The sequence below is a fragment of the Amyelois transitella genome, chromosome 15 (assembly GCF_032362555.1).
Source record: "Amyelois transitella isolate CPQ chromosome 15, ilAmyTran1.1, whole genome shotgun sequence".
NCBI lineage: Eukaryota > Metazoa > Arthropoda > Insecta > Lepidoptera > Pyralidae > Amyelois > Amyelois transitella.
Genome location: NC_083518.1, coordinates 30823 through 50329, shown reverse-complemented (window position 1 = coordinate 50329; position 19507 = coordinate 30823). Strand labels below are relative to the sequence as shown.

Genomic DNA, 19507 nt, shown 5'->3' with positions numbered 1-19507 from the left:
ATAACTTCAATTCGGTTTGGCGCTAATCATACAATTTTTGTTCCTTTTTTTTATTTCACTTATTTTCCAGCCAGTACTACCTACTAACGAATGAGGTTGTGTCTCATTTTAACTGCCTGTTTGACCAAAATTGATGTAAAAGATCTCGGCAAAGGAAGATAAGATAAGCAGCTACAGCAGCAATTTAACAAAATTCCTGACCATTAATTTTTTAGATTCCTTAATTTTTTCCCTTAATTTCTAATGGAATAGGTTAATAAACAAGGTAAATTTTTTAGCTAAATATATTTCATGATCCTCTTCTAAAAATAAAGAAAAATTAAAACATCAAAAATTCAATAATACTGGTTTATTGTGTACGACATTACAGGAGGTACATACAGCACATTCGAGATTACAATATCACAAGTCGGAGAGCCGACATACAGACAGACAGACAAGCCGCGCCATAGAAATACGCCGGCTCGCTAGCACCATGCGGCGGCTTCATGTAACAATACATACAATCTACACTTTGCGTTGCGTTATAAACACTATAAATGGCAAAGGTTTTAACGCGCGCCTTGTTTGAACATCACACTACAGAATAGGGACGCGGTAGTGTGTTTTGTCACGGGTGTTGAAGAAAAATAATAATAAGCCGGTGGGCGAACATTCCGTCGAGCTGACGGCGCTCAACATTATAAGGACAGTAAGTCCTGGCAACGACCGTGAAAACGCGGCAGAATCGTCACAATAAAACGTACTTGCACGTGAAAACCTTGTTATTTATAGTACATTACATACAACTCGGGCGGACTCCTACATCGAGCACGGTTGAGCCTCTTTACTAGTAATAACGCGTCATGAGCACACGACAGCACGCACCAACACACACACGCCTCAGAACTCAAAGCCACACGTTAATGATGCGCCCCTCTGTTGGACCACTTGCTGAGCGTCGACTGCAAAAGTAATCATTTTAAATTGGGGCATTGTCATACTTTAAAGTTATTCATTAACTTACTTTGTAAGTCTCCGTATTTTTCATAATTTATAGAATTCAATGTCAAAAATAAATGATTGAAATATATTGTATGGTTTTCTACGATTCTTATGGCGATCGATTAACTAGCCTCAAAACCTGACAATCAGTCTGAACTTGACGTGAGTTCAGACTAATTGTCAGGTGTTGAGGCTGGCGTGAGTGATATGCTTCATCAATGGGCATTATAAAGAATACGCAATAATATTAAGACTAACCTCGTCAGTGCCCTGACTGAATCGAACAATTATAAACACCGGCACTGATATTTTATTTTATTAAAATAAGTTGATTATAGATTTACAGAAATCACTTATAAAAAATATATTGTTAAAAATATATCCTTGTTACAGTGACAAAGATAATTGTCTACTTTTACTTCGGGGTTCAGTAAAATTCCGGTGGCAGAGTACATTATTAAAAAATATATGTGGACTTTACGAATTTCGTCTCCATCCTTCACATCGACGCGAGTCCCGTCAGCTTACTTAAATATAATATCATGCACCGTTACAATATCAGATTACACCGACATTCGTAAACGAATCCTAAAATATACATCTCATCAGAGTTTTACAAAAATATACGTTCAGTGCGTAACGTATTATCCCGGTCAGCCCGTGGAGTCGTGCGCGGGCGCGGCGGACGCGGCGGGGGCGACGGGGGCGTGTGCGGGGGCGGCGGGGGGCCGCGCGTGCTGCGGGTGCGGCGTGGGGCGGCGCAGCAGCGCGGGCTTGGCGGCCAGCGCGGGCTTGAGCGAGCCGCCGGTGAGCGTGAGCTCCGCGAACTTGGCGGCCACGCGCGCCGTGTTGCGCGCCGGCACCGGGCTGCCGGGCGCGGCCTCCGCCGGCGCCGGCTCCCCGCGCGGCGGCCGCTTGCGCAGCGTGTCGCGGTTGTGCGCGAACGTGTCGGCGGCGTCGGGCTCGGCCGCGGCCGGCGCGGCGCACTCGGCGGGGCACACGGCGGAACACACGGCGGGGCTCACGGCGGGGGGCGCGCCGGCGGACGCGGGGCCGCGTGCGGGGAGGTCGAGCACGAGGTCGGGCGTGCTCTCCGCGAGCCGCCCGCCCGCCTCGCCGCTCGTCTGGAACGAGCGCACATCATTGACAACACCTAACAACTCTCTGTATTTGAGATGTCACCAAGATTCTGTAATTGGTTGGCTGATGGCGTGACACGTTAGCAAAGTCGCCACACTAGAAAACCTATCTACTCCTCCGAGAAAGAGACATAATACAGGGTGACATTTAAAACAACTGCATCCTTTTAAACATAGACTATACCCATGCTTCTGAGCTGTTTGAGCCTATTTTTATTTAAATTAAACGTCATCATTTTCACGTTTAAAAAACCCTCAAAAACTACGTCACACGCTTTATCAAAGACCAATACTACAAAAATAAATTAAAACTAAACATGTAAATAAATGTCTGAAAAATAAATTATTTTTCTAGTATCAAGATCAAGTAAAATACAGAGTTGTCGAGATCGCTCAGCTGAATGAATTGTATCGTTGATCTCTGAATCTTACGCGTCGCTTTTCCGCCGCCCGGGGTGATATGACGTATTTAGGATCGTGGATTTTGATACTTTTATTTTTTTTCGTACTTTCTGAAATATGAACCGATATTTTTCTTTTAACGTTTTTAAATATCCTTTAGATGAGTACACTTAACAGTTAAATTTATGCAGTTGAATTAAAATTCATCCTGTATATGAGTAGAATAACTAATATATTACCTGTTGCTGCGAAGACGCACTGGCCTGACTTCGCTCTTCACTTGAGGCCCTGAAAAATATAATTAACATTTATATAACCTCACACGAATTGAAGAAAAATCCTACAAAGAATTGTTAAAAAGTATATACAGGGTGACTTCTAATTCAACTGCATAAATTTAACTGTTAAGTGTACTCATCTAAAGGATATTTAAAAACGTTAAAAGAAAAATATCGCTTCATATTTCAGAAAGTACGAAAAAATAAAAGTATCAAAATCCACGATCCTAAATACGTCATATCACCCCGGCAGGCGGAAAAGCGACGCGTAAGATTCAGAGGTCAATTTACATGTTTATTTAATTTCTTTTTGTAGTATTGGTCTTTAATAAAGCGTGTGACGTAGTTTTGAGGGTTTTTTAAATGTGAAAAATGATGACGTTTAATTTAAATAAAAATAGGCTCAAACGGCTCAGAAGCATGGGTATAGCCTATGTTTAAAAGGATGCAGTTGTTTTAAATGTCACCCTGTATAGCCATATAATTGAGAAAAAAAAATTAAGAAAGAGAAATAGGGCTAACCTGTGATTCTCCATATTATTGGATTCCTGCCACTCGCCACTTTCTCCGTCTTCACTGATTTCATCTGAAAATATAAATTTTTATTCTGAAAATGTACAAAATAAGAATGTCTAAAAAGTTATTTTTTTTTTTTTCTAAACACTAAATTTCTCTCATGTCATCATACCGTCATCGTCATCATCATCTTCGTCGTAAAGCGACAAGTCGTCGTTGATGTCGCGGTCGTCTCCCCCCTGCCCCGCGTCCCCGTCGGTGGCGTCCTCCCCCCCGGCGGCCGCCTCCCCCTCCTCACCCTCCTCCTCCTCGTCCCGCTCCGCCTCCGCCCCCTCGCCCGCGTCCGGCTCCGGCGGGACGAACAGAGTGTGTGGCGCCACGTCCTACAACGATAAATATTCGTTGACTATCATTATCATCATATTAGTCACATAAAATCTACAACCGAACACATTCTCGAAAGATTTCCTTTGATTCTTTGAAAGTTGTCTGCAGTGTCTACTTAATAAGGTCGTGAAAGCTAATTATTGACCAGATTTATTAGTAGAAGAGAGGTTTAAAAATGCCAATTACATATCGCCAAATCAGACTTTGAAATAAGTCATAGCTTTTAACCTCTTCAGGTGGGTTGTCAGGGTGGCCGCTATAGTCATGATTGATCTGGACGCAGATAGACCACGAGCCCACGAGAGGACGGCTTGCTTGCTTAAATTATTGTTCTTCACGACGTTAATCTCGGGTATATTCTATACTTTCTGAAGAGGGAGGCGCGTCGTTAGACCATGTCCTGGATTGAGCTTCACCAGGTCGTGGGCGAGGTTCTGCCGACCACAGCACCTGCCGACAACAACTAGTCCGCTACCTGCGGGAAGATGAGCAGGTGGTGCAGGATGATCCGCTTCACCAGCTCGTTGGCGAGGTTCTGCGCCGCGACCTGCGCGCCGCCCTCGCCCCAGGCGGACAGCAGCGTGGGCCCGAGGCAGATCGCCAGGTTCCACGCGTCCATCATGTTCTGCGCGCTGCAACACACACAAACCACTACAGACAGGAGAAATCGGAACGGAGACGAACGGATGTTGCGATTCTGTTTATTTACAAAATGCTCCGATACTTTCTCGGTGATTCATACCCTTATAATGTCCTTCTCAGTTCCTTTGACTTTTATTAACTCTTCATGCTTATTAATAATGTGGATAAGTACCTGAACTGCGTGAGGTGCGCGAGGAAGGCGAACAGGTACCGCAGCACGCGCATGGCGGGCGGCGGCAGCGAGGCTAGCGCGCGGCGCGCCGCCGCCACGAACGCGGCGTCCTCGCGCTCGGCGGCCGCGCGCAGCAGCGCCGGCTGCAGCGGCGGCGGCAGCAGCGGCGGCCGCAGCGAGCGCAGGAACAGCTTCAGCAGCCCGCACACCGAGTTGATGTCGGCCGCGTCGCGCACGCGCGCCAGCGGGTCGGCGCCGCGCTCGAAGGCGGCGCGCAGCGCGTGCATCTCCAGCTGCGAGCCCGACACGCGGAAGATGCCCTGGTGGCGCGCGCCGTACGTGGCGATGACGCGCACGCACGACGTCAGCACCAGCGGCAGGCGCTCGCCCAGCGGCGCCTGGAAGCCGCGCCGCGGGCGGCCGGGCGGCGAGGGGGGCGGGGGGGGCGCCGCGCCCGGCACGCGCGCGCGCGCCGCGCTCGCGCGGCCTGGCAGCGGGACAAAGTTATTATATTTATCAAGTAGGAATCCTTGGCTTCGTGTATATAATGAAAAAAAGAACATTCGGCGTTACCTTCGACCCGAGCCAGGCGGCCGGCGCACGCGAGGTAGGCCCGGAACTTGCCGAGGTAGTAGTCCTCCTGGTCGCGGCGCGGCGCCTCGTCGTCTGCGCGCGCGCCGCTCCACGCGCTGGCCGGGCCCTCCATCAGCCGCACCAGCTCCTCCTCCGCCGCGTCTAGAGTTTTAGCGCTCTCTCGCAGTTCTGCGCGAAGCTGACGCGCGGCCGCTTCTAGCTGCGTCAACCTTGGTAGATGGGATGTATCAAAAGTTTATTCATTTTGCCAGAGACCCTAAAATATTCTACATATTTTACACAATTAAAAGAAAATATCAATTAAAAGTTTTATTTCGTGCAGGAATTTAATTTAATTTCCTTAAACCATAAAAGGAACATTTTCTGTTCTGTTATAGATATACCTAGCGCGCAGTTCGTCGGTAGCGGCGGCGCGCGCGCTGCCCGCGTCCGGGTCGGCGCCGGCCAGCGCGGCCGCCAGCTCGGCGTCCAGGCGCTCGGGCGGCGTGCCGAGGTAGGGCACGGGCGCGGGCGGCGCGAAGGCGGCGGCGTGCGCGTCCAGCAGGCGGCGCCGCTCCGCCAGCGCGTCCAGCTGCTCGCCCGCCGCCAGCAGCGCGGCCGCCGCGCGCGCCGCCGCCGCCGCGCTGCCGCTCTCCGCCGCCGCCGCCGCCCGCACCGCGCGCGACACCACCGCCTCGAAACCCACCTCCATGCACTGCACAGGCACACATTTGTTCAGTGAAAAGAAAACTCAGTTTTGATTCTCACTACAGAAAAACAAAACCCAAAATTACATAAGAATCTTGAGAAAACCTTCACTTATGAATGACTCGTCAGATTACTATTTCAAATAACTTAAAAATCCTGAACTTTTTATAAAAATTCTTCTTCCTCCTGGTTTCAGTCCCGGTTGCATCCTCATCACTTTGTAGAGGAATCGGGCGTATGCCTTTGACCATGGATCCTGGATTGGGAGAGTCCGGTTTTGACAGAAAGCGTCTCCCATCTGATCTCCGCAACTTTTGCAGGTATTGAATCCGTACCCCGTATTGGATCCATGGTAGCACTTGCAGTTGCCAGTGCAGGTTTCCTCACGATGTTTTCCCTCGTCGTAAGAGCATTGGTATATATTTTGGTAACCCTTTTATAAAAACTGTGTAAGAAAAACAAATGCCAAGAAAATTCATCCGAATTAACGAAAAATAAGTGAGTAAACACTGACCATCATGATCTCTGCGATGTCGTCGAGGTAGTACCGCTGCAGCGTGGCGTTGGCGGCCTCCAGGCTGAGCACGTAGTCCGCGCGAGCTCGCAGCGCGCGCCCGCGGGCCTCGCCGTGGCGCGCGCGCCGCTGCAACACGGGGCAGGATGTGTACTCATGATTCAAACTATGGTTGGTGTATGCAAGATCACTGAGATCGCACAAGAATTTTTTTCTCTAATTGAATAGGCTCTTATCTTAGGATGGATGTAATGAAAACGCATGGAGAGTAATAAAACTCGGGCTCGGCGACTCCGTGTATTTCGGTGCTCACTCACCTTCTCCAGCTCCTTGTCGAGCGCCTTCAACTTCTTGGGTCGCGGCGGGTCGGCGGCGGCGAGGCGCTCGCGCTGGTCGTGCGCGTGCCGCAGCTTGGCGGCGGCGGCGCGCCAGTCGGCCGCCGCGGCCGCGCACGCCTTGCCCGCCGCGCCCGCCTCCGCCAGCGCGCCGGCCAGCTCCTCGTGCCGCTCCAGCACCACGTCGCGGCACTTGCGGTGCAGCCGCAGCACGTCGTCGGCGGCGCGCTGCAGCCGCGCGGCCAGCACGCCGCCGTACAGGTCGGCCAGCGCGCCGTGCTCGCGCGCCAGCTCGCGCGTGCCGTCCAGCGCGCGCTGCCAGCACGCGGCGGCGCCCACGAGCGGCCAGTGCTCGCGCTTGTGGCGCTGGTCCTTGTGGCGCTGCGCGGCGGCGCGCGCCAGCTTGTCGAGCGCGCGCGCGTACTCGTGCTCCAGCTCGGCGCGGCGCCGGCAGTAGTCGTGCAGCTCGGCCGCCACGCCCGCGCTGGCCTCCGCGCGCGCCTCCAGCACGCGGTTCTGCTCGCACAGCTGCATGCGGATGTCTGCGATCACACACACCAATTGCTTTATGTCAAATCAGTCAAATTAATCTCATTTATTTTGTAGTGACAGTGGATTTAAAATCTCAAATATTCCAATGACAATAACAATAAATATTGTAGCGGGAGCAATCAAACAACTACTGTCAATCATCGCGAAGAAATTGACGCGCTCAATCAATAGCAGCGAAGAATCTAAGACGCGATTTCAAAGATTTTACGGATTGGAGCTAGGTATATAAACAACCGCCGACACAACATCGCTGGAGCCGCGGTTACGCGGTTTTCATATAATGGTTTTACAAGAACTGAACATACATATACACCTTCAGAAATATCATATAGTATTCCTGAAAATTCTTGCGGGAGCGAAGTAAAATAGCACTTAGGAAATTGCTAAGAAAATTTTTGTTTCTAAATAACATTATAGCTGTCGCACTTTGCTTTGGTATTTGCATTCATTTGGTATTTAAGTGCTGCTATATAAATACATACATACATACAAACAGTCACGTCTATATCCCTTGCGGGGCAGACAGAGCCAAGGGTCTTAAAAAGAGTGAAAAACCACGTTCAGTTGTTTGGCTTTAATCATTCTATCAAGAATTGAGATCCAAATAGTGACAGGTTGCTAGCTCATCGCCTACAAGTGGCATCCTAAGTTTGTAAGCCTATCGCGGGTAAGAGAGATGAAGTAGTCCTATTCTATTAAAGTTCCGGGAATCACACGGCAATATTAAAAGTTTAAATGTAAAAAAAATAAAAAGGTTAAGCGACTTTATCTAAATCTCAGCGCATTATTCAGAGTTGAAAAAATTTAGTTTAATACTAAACTATTGTCTTCACAATAGGTAAATAATAATGGCACATTTTTTGCCGCGGCTCCCGTGGAGGGGACCATTTGATGCATTGTTCCCGTTGTGTGTGCATTGTGTTTTTTGTGCGTAACGGAACGCAACGATCATTTTAATTATACTCAACCGCGTGTATATAGAGCGCGGGTGCAGCTCGAGGGCGATATATACGAAACAAGGAGCCGTCAGCCGCTTTTAGTGAACGCCACAGCGGACAGGGGCTCCGAGCGAGGGGGCCGCCACAGGGGCGAGCGCCGGCGAATGCTACGTTCAAATTGTATTTGCTCTACTCAATTAATTACTTAAAGGTGCTGTAATGTTGGAATATTGTAGGACACCAAGCACTTTATAGGTTGGCGGATATTCGACACGCGTGAAGCTGATTTAACAATTCTGCGAATGTATCTGTTCGAGCGGAGCGTCTACCTGGCGGCGGGCGATGCATTGTGACCGTACCCGGTGCGCCTCGCACCTGACGCACAGCTGCCGCGGCGCGACGCTAGCTACAAAACACAACACATCCTGAAAAAATAATTCAAAACGTTCCCGACCGTCCAGATTTATCTTCATATGATTCACGAGATCCATTTATCAACTGTGTATCTTATTTTCCGCTTTATCATAAAAACGCTCCGTCCTAACGATGAGAAGCTGCGAAAGTTTCGTTTCCAATAAGCGCAGTTATAATTAGTTATGTGCATTTAACACTACGTGGTATGTTTTGTGGCCAGTATTATCTATTATAATATATCGGTGTGGGAATTCACGAGTGAATGTGTACCGGGGTGGGCGACGGCGAGGTCCGGCGGCCCCCAGTCATGGCGCGGCTGCACGATGCAGTGGAACATGGCAGCGTCCTCGCGCGCCGGCGGCGCACTGCCGCCTGCCGCGCAGCCTCCCGGCGTCATCCCGCGCTCCGCGCCCGCTGCTACCCCACCCGCATCTCGCACCCTTCACGTCTCATCAAAACATTACATCTCGGTTTCCATGACTTCCAACAAATGCTGCGTAATAACGCAGGTAAACATCTACTGTATTTGAAGGTGCAGACGACAACAATAGCTGTATGATGTGGTACACGGCGCAGAGATCGGTTGCTGGCGTGCAATGGCGGGTGGTGCCGGGCGCGGGGTGAAGGCTCGCGGCCGCCAACCGGTCTGGCTGCGCTATCATCGCGATTGTGCTCACTGCCGCACCCACCTACTTACTGCACTCGGCCTTTTGGACAAATGCAACAATTCCATTCCATACGATTTAACTATAGATGGAAGATACTTAGAGTAGCAGTGAAAGGAAAATAAAATTGACAAAGTGCGAGTTGCGCTACGCGTATAGAATAGAATAGATTTATTTTCAAAATTGGATAAAGGTTATCACTTATTGACGTCACTTAAATCTAATTATAACTACTACCGCTTCCAAAGCGCATAATGTAGAAAAAGCGGCGGAACAAACTACAGCCACAGAGGCCGTTTTACCAAATGTTTACATCCTTTTTAAGTAGGCCTTATTTAACTATTCCTTGATAGTTATTCGTAAAATTTAACTCAGACAGGCGTTACCTAACTAACATAACTCTAAAAATTACGCCATATCAATTTTAAAGTACAAACATACTTATAGTCACGTCTATATCCCTTACGGGGTAGACAGAGCCAACAGTCTTGAAGGTACTGATGATTTTAAAGTACCTAGGAACAAAATTACAATACTAATCTATACTAATATTATAAAGGTGAAGAGTTTGTTTGAACGCGCTCATCTCAGGAACTACTGGTTCGAATTGCGTTTTTTTTTTTTGCGTTAAATAGACCATTCATGGAGGAAGGCTTTAGGCTATATAACATCACGCTGCAGCTATAAGGAGCAAATAAATAATGGAATATGTGAAAAAACAAACGGGGAAAATTATTCATCCTTGAGGGCTTCAATGATGCCCAAAATAACTATTCCACGCGGACGAAGTCGCGGGCACAGCTAGCCAATAATAATTATATCGATTAACGTAACACGCAATACTCGTAGCATATTTCTATGGAGCTCGGTTATTTAATGGAAACATTATTGAAATTAAACTAATAAGGAAAATGTTATGGAGTTTAGGTAGGCTTTGCGCGAAGCCATGAAGAATTTTATCATCTGCGGTCAACGACTTCCAATGTTTGTTTGCAGACGACGTCACGACGGCCAAGCTACAGACGCGGCCGCGGTCGCCTCCCGCCCGCCTCTGCCTCTTTACAATAGAAGAAATTAATTTTCAAAATTGGATACAAGGCATTACTCATTGACGTCACATCACTTTCATATATCTACTACTACCTCTACTCTTTTATTTGCTGAAACAGCTCGAGGCTACACTTCAAAGGTGACTTTACTGTTGGCGTGTTGTTTGCTTCAGATGACGAATTGAAGATTTGAGTTGCAAGGATACCAATTTTTCTCAACAATAAGTTACAAATGTGAGCAAAATGAAATTCACTGTGAGGATTCAACATGTCTTGGACTTTCAGCTGTTTATAGTATACCACGATTGGATCAGCAAATCAATTCAAAGAAATGAGGGATTTAAATTATACCGACATTGAGGAAAGGTATTTTTTATTTTCTACATGTATTAATTGCCACAACAACCACAACAGATGGTCTATTAGTTGGTTGGCATACATTTGTTTTGAAATTAGACGTCAAAAGCTGTAGTGTCGCATACGTAACGGCAAGTTCTTTTTTAGCGTGAGGGGGCGCAAATTGTTTTTGTTTCCGTTGTGTAGGTATATGATGTGCCTGCCGATCCAGACAACATAATGTGGTAAACGGTTCGCCGAGTAATCAAGAGGAGCAGACCGGACACTCCGAATTACTGGATTGCGAGAGGAGATGGGCGTGGGATCAGGCCGGCGCGCCCGGCGGGACATTAGCTTGCTGCGCACGCGCCGCGCCGGAAGCCGCCGTCAGCATTTGCCTACAATCGCACCAGCTCTATCGGCTATTGCTTATTCACTATAAACATGCGTCATTTCAAATCAAAGTAGCGTGTGCATCGTGAATTCGTGACCTTTGTATTGCACGGATGCAAATACTACGCTTACAGTCGACAATAGAAGAAACTCTTTACTGGTGTATGATTTTAGGAAGGGTTCTCTAAAATAGATTACTAGTATGATTGTTAGGTGCCGTGTAGTTTTCTGTACTTTACAATAGAACCACTCCATATCTTACCCATGGATGTCATAAAAGGCGACTAGGGGACAGAACTCCATAAACTTGGGATTCCTCTTGGAGGCGATGGGCTAACCTGTCACTATTTAAATCTTAATTCCAACATAAAGCCATCTAGCTTTACGTGGCCTTTTAGTCTTAACAAGACTGTTGGCTCGTATATAAACGTCGGCATATAAACTGGATTTTGGGTGTTGTACTAGGTATACACAGAAAGAGCCAACAGCCTAGAATAGACTCGGAGGCCATATTCCGCTGAATCACTTTATGTGGTTTACAATTTAAATTAAGAAGTGGTGGAAAAAACAGGTTTGTCTTGAGGTTGCAATTTTTATCTCTATACATACATGAAAAACCGAAGTAAACTTTGACCATCGACATACAACGAAGTAATATTGTTATATTTTCTGTTTTACAAAATTCGCTCCTAGCCGTTTGGGGCCGCCGGCGACCACGCGTTATGTGAAGTGACGTGTGACGCGGTCCCGGGGCGCGGCTCATCGCCTAATTCCCGGCGCGGCGGGAACAACCCCACGAGCGGCGCCCGCGCCCTGCAGGGCGACGCTACTAATTACGAAATTCCATTAAAATTTAATAGCTTTAAATAAATGGACGAACATGTCGTTCTCGTCGATGAAAACAATTCAATTCTTGAATAATATTGATAAATCATATATTTTAAGATATCGAAGCTCATTCAAAAGTACTTCGGATTCGTAGAAAATGAAAAATAAAAGTGGTGTAGAGTTTGTTGTAATAAGTTGAATTGTGTTCCAATACTGTCTTCTCTGGTCTACTGATCGTACTGTGTGTAAACGACAATAAACGTAAAATCTTTTAAGTGCACCGTGTGGTTCCCGGCACCAAATACAAAAAAGGATAGGATCACCCCATCTCTTTCCCGTGGATGTCGTAAAAGGCGACTAAGGGATAGGCTTATAAACTTGCGATTGTTTTTTATGGCAACTACAACCTGTCACAATTTGAATCTCGATTTTGTTATTAAGCCAACGTCAGTCTTTTCAAGACTATTGGCGATGACTACCCCGCAAGAGATAAAGACGTGACTATATGGTTGTAAGTATGTATGCTATTCAGTGGCTACGGTCCGTTGTGTCGAGATTCCCTTAAGATCTCATTGTTTTCTCGATTCAGGGTAGAATAGTTGGGCATTGCAGGTGTTTCATATTCTTTTCGTACGTCCAGGTAGGCAGATGTTTCTGTTAGAGTAACGATGACAGCCTGTGAATTGCGTTGCGGCGAAATGAGCGCGTGTTGGTGGTCGTCCGTCCGCACCTCGCGCTCCCGTAAACAAACAGACTCTTGAGGCCGACTGCGACGTACTTGTTACCACTGACTGTAATTAGCCCGGCCACACCGACGAGCTGTCATGTAATGCAATCGCGAGCTCGCCCGCTTCAACCGTTGAGGTGACATCGCTGCTGGACGTGTTATTGACACTACGGGACGAGGAACAAGTGAGATTGTTATGAGAGTTTAGCTTCCCTTATCATGCTATTATAATTTTTCCACATTAGCTGGGGTGTCTGAATATATATAGTTATACAGTATAAAGTGTCCGTATTAAAATTGAAATCTCCTGTTTTACAAGCTGTTCACGAAAACGTATCGGCGATAGGGTCGGGCGGCGGCGCCGGCTAAATATAGCCGCCGTGTGATTCACATCGCGCTCGCCGTCCGCCACACGCGGCTCCCCGACACTTCACAACTTTCATTGTCGACACGCATCTCGTGGAGAATATTCCCAACCCGAGGTGGCCGCCGGGACATCAGCCAACAGCAGCAGCAGTGGCAGTCATTAACAACATTAAATTTTTAGTCAGACCAGGTTTTTTTTCTATTAAACATACATCCAACATTTTCGTGTATATCACCAGTTAAATGTCCCCAGTGGTAATTATGAAACTTGCCCTCATTCATGTAAAAGACAACATTACATGAATACTCATTACAAACGATCTGGGAGCACTTGAGCCAAACAAACCATCATCTTATAACAAAACTTCTACCAAATAGGTAGACACCTAAAATAATTTGTCAAAATACGTTTTTAAAACAATTCATGAAGGCTTCAAAAATTTGGAATCAAATCATCCCCCATCATTAGGCATAAACCCTAACGATACAGTTATGAGTGCTACATTCATTTATCCTCACGCAAATTATAAAAAGGCCCATGACACCGACGGAACGTTTAACAGTCGATACTGAACGAATCAGTCGAACTACGTATTCTCAAAATTACCCTTCTATTAATTTTAATTGGGTTGTTACTTATTACAAAGCATTCCGTGATACGACCAAGCACTGACTAATTGTCCATTGCCACTCATTATGGCAGACATAGCGATGAGTTGGCTTGTGCGCACATCGCCGTCCGCGGCGGTGATTGCCTTCTTACCCGTGTAATTGTCCATTTTTCATTCCATTTATGAAAATAAGAGTTCATCCTTATGAAAAGGAACATTGGTTTCAGCTACGCCCGCGCGCATTTAGCAATCTATACGCGCTCATATAGCGCCACCTACTAAAGAATACAGGTATTTTGCAAATACCACGGGAACTTTAAGTAGTTTTACCGGGATGAAGTACTAATAAAAGTACTTTCATCCCGGTAGGTACTTTCCCATAAAAAGTAGATAGTACATCATTTGATTGGCGCAGTATTAATTACTCTAATAAGAGGAGAAATAAAACGCTTGTAATGTTTGAAAAAGGCGTGATGTGTCCTGGAGTCGAGGTAATACAGGAAGCGAGCCTGGAACCGCGCGCCAGTTGCGGCGCACATGTGGCGTCACGACCGTTACTAGTTTGTGTCGAATCTGCTTACAAACGAGGGCTTTGGCGCAAAACGTCTCTTTCGCAAAATGTCCCCTGGTCGCAAAACATCTCTTTCGCAGAATGTCTCTTTCGCAGAATGTCTCTTTCGCAGAACATCTCTTTCGCAGAATGTCTCTTTCGCAGAACATCTCTTTCGCAGGATGTCTCTTTCGCAGAATGTCTCTTTCGCAAAATGTCGCGCCAGGGACTTAGAATAAAATTTGATTCTCAAAGCAAAATCATTTATTACAATTATAGAGTAATTATGCAACCTTAAACTACTTAATTTTTGGGTCCAAAACAAACTTTGAGAAAAATATGAAACACTCCCCCGTGTTGACCTTAAACATAACTGTCTTCTCATTATGGCACTAAAATATGTTAAATAAAAAATAAAAATATTTTTATATCATTTTTTAAATGATTAAAAAAATAAATTTAATATTAAAATGTCAAATAAACGAATTTTGGCATTGTAATTTACTTTAGTTACCAAGTATTGCAAATAAAATATATTTTAATCATTTTTATAAATGATTAACATATATTATTGATAAAAAGAAAATATAATTAAAATGCATATCTTAATTGTGGTACTAAAGTTAACTTTGGTTAATTATTAATTATTGCGAATAAAATTATTTTTATCATTTTCATAAATGATTCAAAAAATTAATTTTCGCATTTAAATTAACCTTTGTTATTAATTAAAATTTGTTACATAAATTATTTTTTTCGTAAATGATTAAGAAAATAAATCTTTCATTAAGAAAAATAAACAAAAATGTACTTATTTTTTATACTGTAAGGTACTTAATTGCTAATAAAGTATTGCTAATCAAAATAAACATTGACAAAGTTTGTTTTGGACCCAAAAATTAAGTAGTTTAAGGTTGCATAATTACTCTATAATTGTAATAAATGATTTTGCTTTGAGAATCAAATTTTATTCTAAGTCCCTGGCGCGACATTTTGCGAAAAAGACATTCTGCGAAAGAGACATCCTGCGAAAGAGATGTTCTGCGAAAGAGACATTCTGCGAAAGAGATGTTCTGCGAAAGAGACATTCTGCGAAAGAGATGTTTTGCGACCAGGGGACATTTTGCGAAAGAGACGTTTTGCGCCAAAGCCCAAACGAGATTAAGATGACCGTGATAAGGCAAACTTTTATTTAATCATCATTTTATACCAAGTATTGGGAAGGGAATTCATTAGATTAAAACATGCGTGAAAGATGGCGAAGCAGATACTCATCTTTCGGTCAGCTCGTGCGATGTGGAAGGCCTTCTTTCTTTTGCCCGACTAGGACGAAGCCAAAAGAGGGTTAAGATTTTGATCTGTATGTATGTATGTGGGCATGGATGTTCATCTGTTCCCTCATAACCTATAAACAAGTTGCCATAACTAGATAAATGAGAAGTGGTTAGAAGCCTTTTGATCGCCGGCGGGTTAGAGGCTACCCGCCACGTTAAATTGCCCGCCCCAGTAGGTACAGCGCCCTATAGGGGACTTAAAGTAAAGAATAATTCCTTATCGTGTCGTGTGGGGCATCAAATGAAAGAGCTTTCTCAGCAAATTTTATAATATAATTAAATATTATTTACTGTTTAAATGACTTCTAAATTAGTTAGGACTCATTACGTAGATAGTTATAAACAATAAAATCTAAACTGCTATATTAGGTCTGCTCCGCATAATAAAACCTAACCAGAATTCACAGATCTCCAAAATAAGTAACAGTATATATTTTTTGTAACTCATTTTACCTAGTAAATTTTCGAACAGGTTTTTTTTTTCTTCTTAAGTCCGATCTTTTGTTTGGTGGTTGCAAAAGCAACAAAAATGCCCAGGATAAGCTGTTCCTTGTACATTGTGATACATTACTAGGTACTATTACTAATTCATGATAGGCATGATATTGTGAACAGAGGTTATATATGAAAATTTGATTACTTAGCTGGTTTGTTGTCTGTGTCACTTGAGGGTTGTATGATTTTAATTTACTATTATTTTTTATTAAAGACTTGTACATATGTTTTGTTAAATTTAGTTCAACATTTCAGAAGAATCAAGGAATCATATGAGTGTACTACTTAATCTGTACCTCGAAAGGTATAGATGCGGCGTAATTTCTTATCCTGTTTATAGGTAGCAGTGCGAGGAGCGGCCGCCGAGCGCGCGTGGGCGCAGGATGGGGACATTGCTCGCCACCTACGAGCAGGACTACTTGCTCGCTATTGGACCCCAATCGGGATGAACAAATAACTCTTAAGTGCAATTTAAGGAGTTTTATCGTTGCGGCCTTGTGTTAATGATGGAAAACATCGTGATAATTCTGTAGGTACCTCCGCAAGGACATCTGATTCCTGCTGGTGGTGATCCCGGACTCACCCTCGCCGCTCTGGAGAGCAACTTGGGGAATGCGTATTGATCATAATGTAAGGCAGGATTTTACACTAAGAAATTATGTCTGACCTCAGAAGCCTTTTCAGGGGAACCTCGCCCATATTAGTGAAAGCTGCACTATATGCATGAGTCTATTCTCTTAGTTGCCTTTTACAACATTCATGGGAAAGGAATAGAGCAGAACTATTAAATGAAAAACACATCACATGGCAAAAAAAAAACCTTAATATCCAAAATTTCACTCTTGATTGACAAATTATTGTATTTTCTGTTCAAATACACACGATTAAATGCCCTGTGTTTTCCGGCACTTTAGAATAGAAGCACTCCATATCCTTCTCATGGATATTGTATAATGCGACTAAGGGATAGGCTTACAAACTAAGGATTCCTCTTGAAGGCGCTGGGTTAGCAACAAAGTCACTATTTGAATCTCATTTCTATTGCAAAGCCAAACAGCTGAATGTGGCTTATTAAGACTGTTGACCCTGTTTCTCCACAAGGGACATAGATGTATCTGATAGTTTTTCCAATTTCATAAAATTTCCTAATTATACTTTTATAATATTTTATCAATTAAATTTTTCAATCTAATCTATAATAATAATAATATAATCTCAATTCTATCTTAAAGCCAAATAGCTGAACGTGGCCTATCAGTCCGCTCAGGACTGTTGGCTCTGTCTACCCCGCAAGGGATATAGACGTGATTATATGTATGTATGTATGTATTAAATTTTTCCAGTGTTCAGTGACCATTTCATAGCCATTGTGTTATAGTATCTTTCCCTTTTTTGACTATGACAAAATAAAAGCTTCTGTAAATAAAAACAATTGAGCATTGAAGAGGAAAGCATAGTGAATATTCAAGTTCATTAGTTGTCAAGTTCACAATTGAAAATAAAATATTGAATTACTATTTTAATAAGCCGGCTAATAATTATTAAAATGCTTAATAGGAGTTTTTTAATTAAATTAAAGGATAAAGAAAACCCAGGTGAAATCGTTTTTTAAATTTATGAGTTGTGTGCTTCTTTCCATAACGACTCATCGTGAAGATGTTTTACCTAAGTATAGGTACCTATTTGTATATTACAGTACTTTTACTGAACTTATACCCGATAAGAGCTTTTGGTGAATGATTTTGCTTTATGAAGACTATACTGCTCTACAGACAAACATGCCATCCCCAGAGTCTTTCAATTATGTGGAGTTATTCATTTTACAATACAAGTTTTCATTCATTTTTTTTTAACTAACATTCAAACATAATTGTACCTATGTACATTTTTGATAGTATAATTGTGTAGTAATTAGTTAGGTAACTTTCATTTTTTATACATAGATAGGTACCAACTTACACTTTTGATTTGACTATCTAGTCTTACCATTTCACCTACCAAACTATATCAAAACCAATCAAATATTTAAACAATTTCCTTTGTCAGAAACGAAAACAAATCTTTTCACTTAAATATTATTTGAATAGCCTGGAGGTATGAATAATCACTGGAAAAAACATGCCACATCTTAGTATTCTCTATCTTTTAAGGAATTTCTTATAGGAGTGCAAAGCCCAATATCTTTATTGGACAGTGATAGTGTGTCGACATGGCACCGCTACTCTCACTATGTATTGGTGGTATTTTAAAACAAAATAGACTAAACTCACTAGTGAAAGCTGCAAGTTTCCTGGTTGAGCCTAACCGCTTCATCGGCGTGCGGGGCTCCAAGTCGCGGTCGTCGAGCGCGGCGGCTCCGGCGGCCGGGGTCTCCGGCGCCTCCGCCGACGTCGGCGTCGTCGCGCCGGAACCTGACATTGCTGTGGCACTGCACCTCAAGTTACTCAGTATAAACTAACACAAAACTTGCACGATTCCATCGGTGGACTTTGCTTACTGAATTCAATTCCTTGTTTCTGCCGATTCAAATATAGCATTCTTCGATGTGATCGTGATAAAAATAACACTAGACTGTCGAGCGTACTGTTAGATTCTATTGCATTCTCCGAAACACCGATCGAATTTAGAGACCCGCTGAGAGGTAATCACTTAGAAATCACATAAGGTTTTTTTAAGGGATTAAATAACGGCCAAACGTTTGCTTGCGAGCCGATACCGTACGTTCAACAACAACAAAACAATACCAACTGAAATGCCAAAGAACTGCCGAATGCAAGCGAGCAAAATGTCAAAGTTGACAAGAGGGACATGTAGTGTTGTCAACTCTGTCCGACAAAAAGAAGCTAAATTGGTCTTAAAAATTTTTATAACCGAAAAATAACACCTGGCATAAAATTTATTGTCCTTAATATACTAAAAAAATCTTCTTCAATTACTTTTTTCTCGCTCATCTATACTTTGAACCCCTAAAACCATTTTATGATGTCTGACCAAAACCAGTGCCAGTGAGCAACTAGCGACTGATTGTTTATCAGTGTTTCCAGTCATACAATTCAAAGACCGTCACATTCCTAGCTATTTAGTCACCGTTGAAGTCGTCCGTTACAATCTAAGACCTCGTAAACACTCAAAATTTTTACAAAATCGTAAATATCTCGAACACTACTTACACTATTTTGATGCCAAACAAATTTAAAAATTTTATTGATAGCGCCACATAGAATCACAAATATATTTTTAAATCTTCCATAAAAAAACTTTGAATCTTTGTTTCAGTTCATCTTTATGAATAGTAATTCAAATATCTTATTTTTTTAACAAAATTGTGAGTATCTCAAAAAATACTTAACTGAGTACTTATATATAGTTAGGTCTGTGACAGCCTTAAATTACTAAGTTGGCAACAATGGCGGTCGCTCAGACTGGTCTGGCATGCAGGTCGTACAACCACTGGTCGTGGGCACGTTTAACTGCGCCGTTTAACCAAGTTGGACGAAGTCGGCTACAATCTGCACGAGCCCTTATGTTTAAAAGAAATTTAATATAGGGAAAAAGCACTTTGTTGTGTTGAATAGGCCATTTATCGAGGGAAGGCTATA

The 19507-nt window shown here is 43.7% G+C and overlaps 1 protein-coding gene across 2 annotated transcripts; it reads right to left on the bottom strand.

Moving 5' to 3' along the window:
- Nucleotides 1-334: 334 nt before the first annotated feature.
- LOC106136465 (rho GTPase-activating protein 4) lies at nucleotides 335-18666 on the bottom strand. 2 transcript variants are annotated; one of them, XM_013337026.2, is made up of 11 exons: nucleotides 18179-18666; nucleotides 6633-7192; nucleotides 6316-6444; nucleotides 5498-5808; nucleotides 5094-5323; nucleotides 4521-5007; nucleotides 4182-4338; nucleotides 3492-3702; nucleotides 3326-3389; nucleotides 2765-2813; nucleotides 335-2108 (listed from the first exon to the last, which is right to left on the bottom strand). In XM_013337026.2, exons 1-11 carry the CDS (start codon nucleotides 18324-18326, stop codon nucleotides 1638-1640), a joined length of 2817 nt encoding a protein of 938 aa, XP_013192480.2. In that variant the 5' UTR covers nucleotides 18327-18666; the 3' UTR covers nucleotides 335-1637. The 2 variants fall into 2 exon arrangements, with proteins under 2 accessions (XP_013192480.2, XP_060804248.1); XM_060948265.1 differs by lacking the exon at nucleotides 18179-18666 and adding an exon at nucleotides 8825-9014.
- Between the last annotated feature and the right edge of the window lie 841 nt (nucleotides 18667-19507).

What these genes read in the sequence shown, in the direction of transcription:
- LOC106136465 (XM_013337026.2), bottom strand. Translation starts at nt 18,326, where the DNA reads ATGTCAGGTTCCGGCGCGACGACGCCGACGTCGGCGGAGGCGCCGGAG. An exon ending in ACCGACGAACTGCGCGCTAG is followed by an intron (nt 5,324 to 5,497) that starts GTATATCTATAA and finishes CCATCTACCAAG; the next exon opens with GTTGACGCAGCTAGAAGCGG. An exon ending in AATAATATGGAGAATCACAG is followed by an intron (nt 2,814 to 3,325) that starts GTTAGCCCTATT and finishes TATATTTTTCAG; the next exon opens with GGCCTCAAGTGAAGAGCGAA.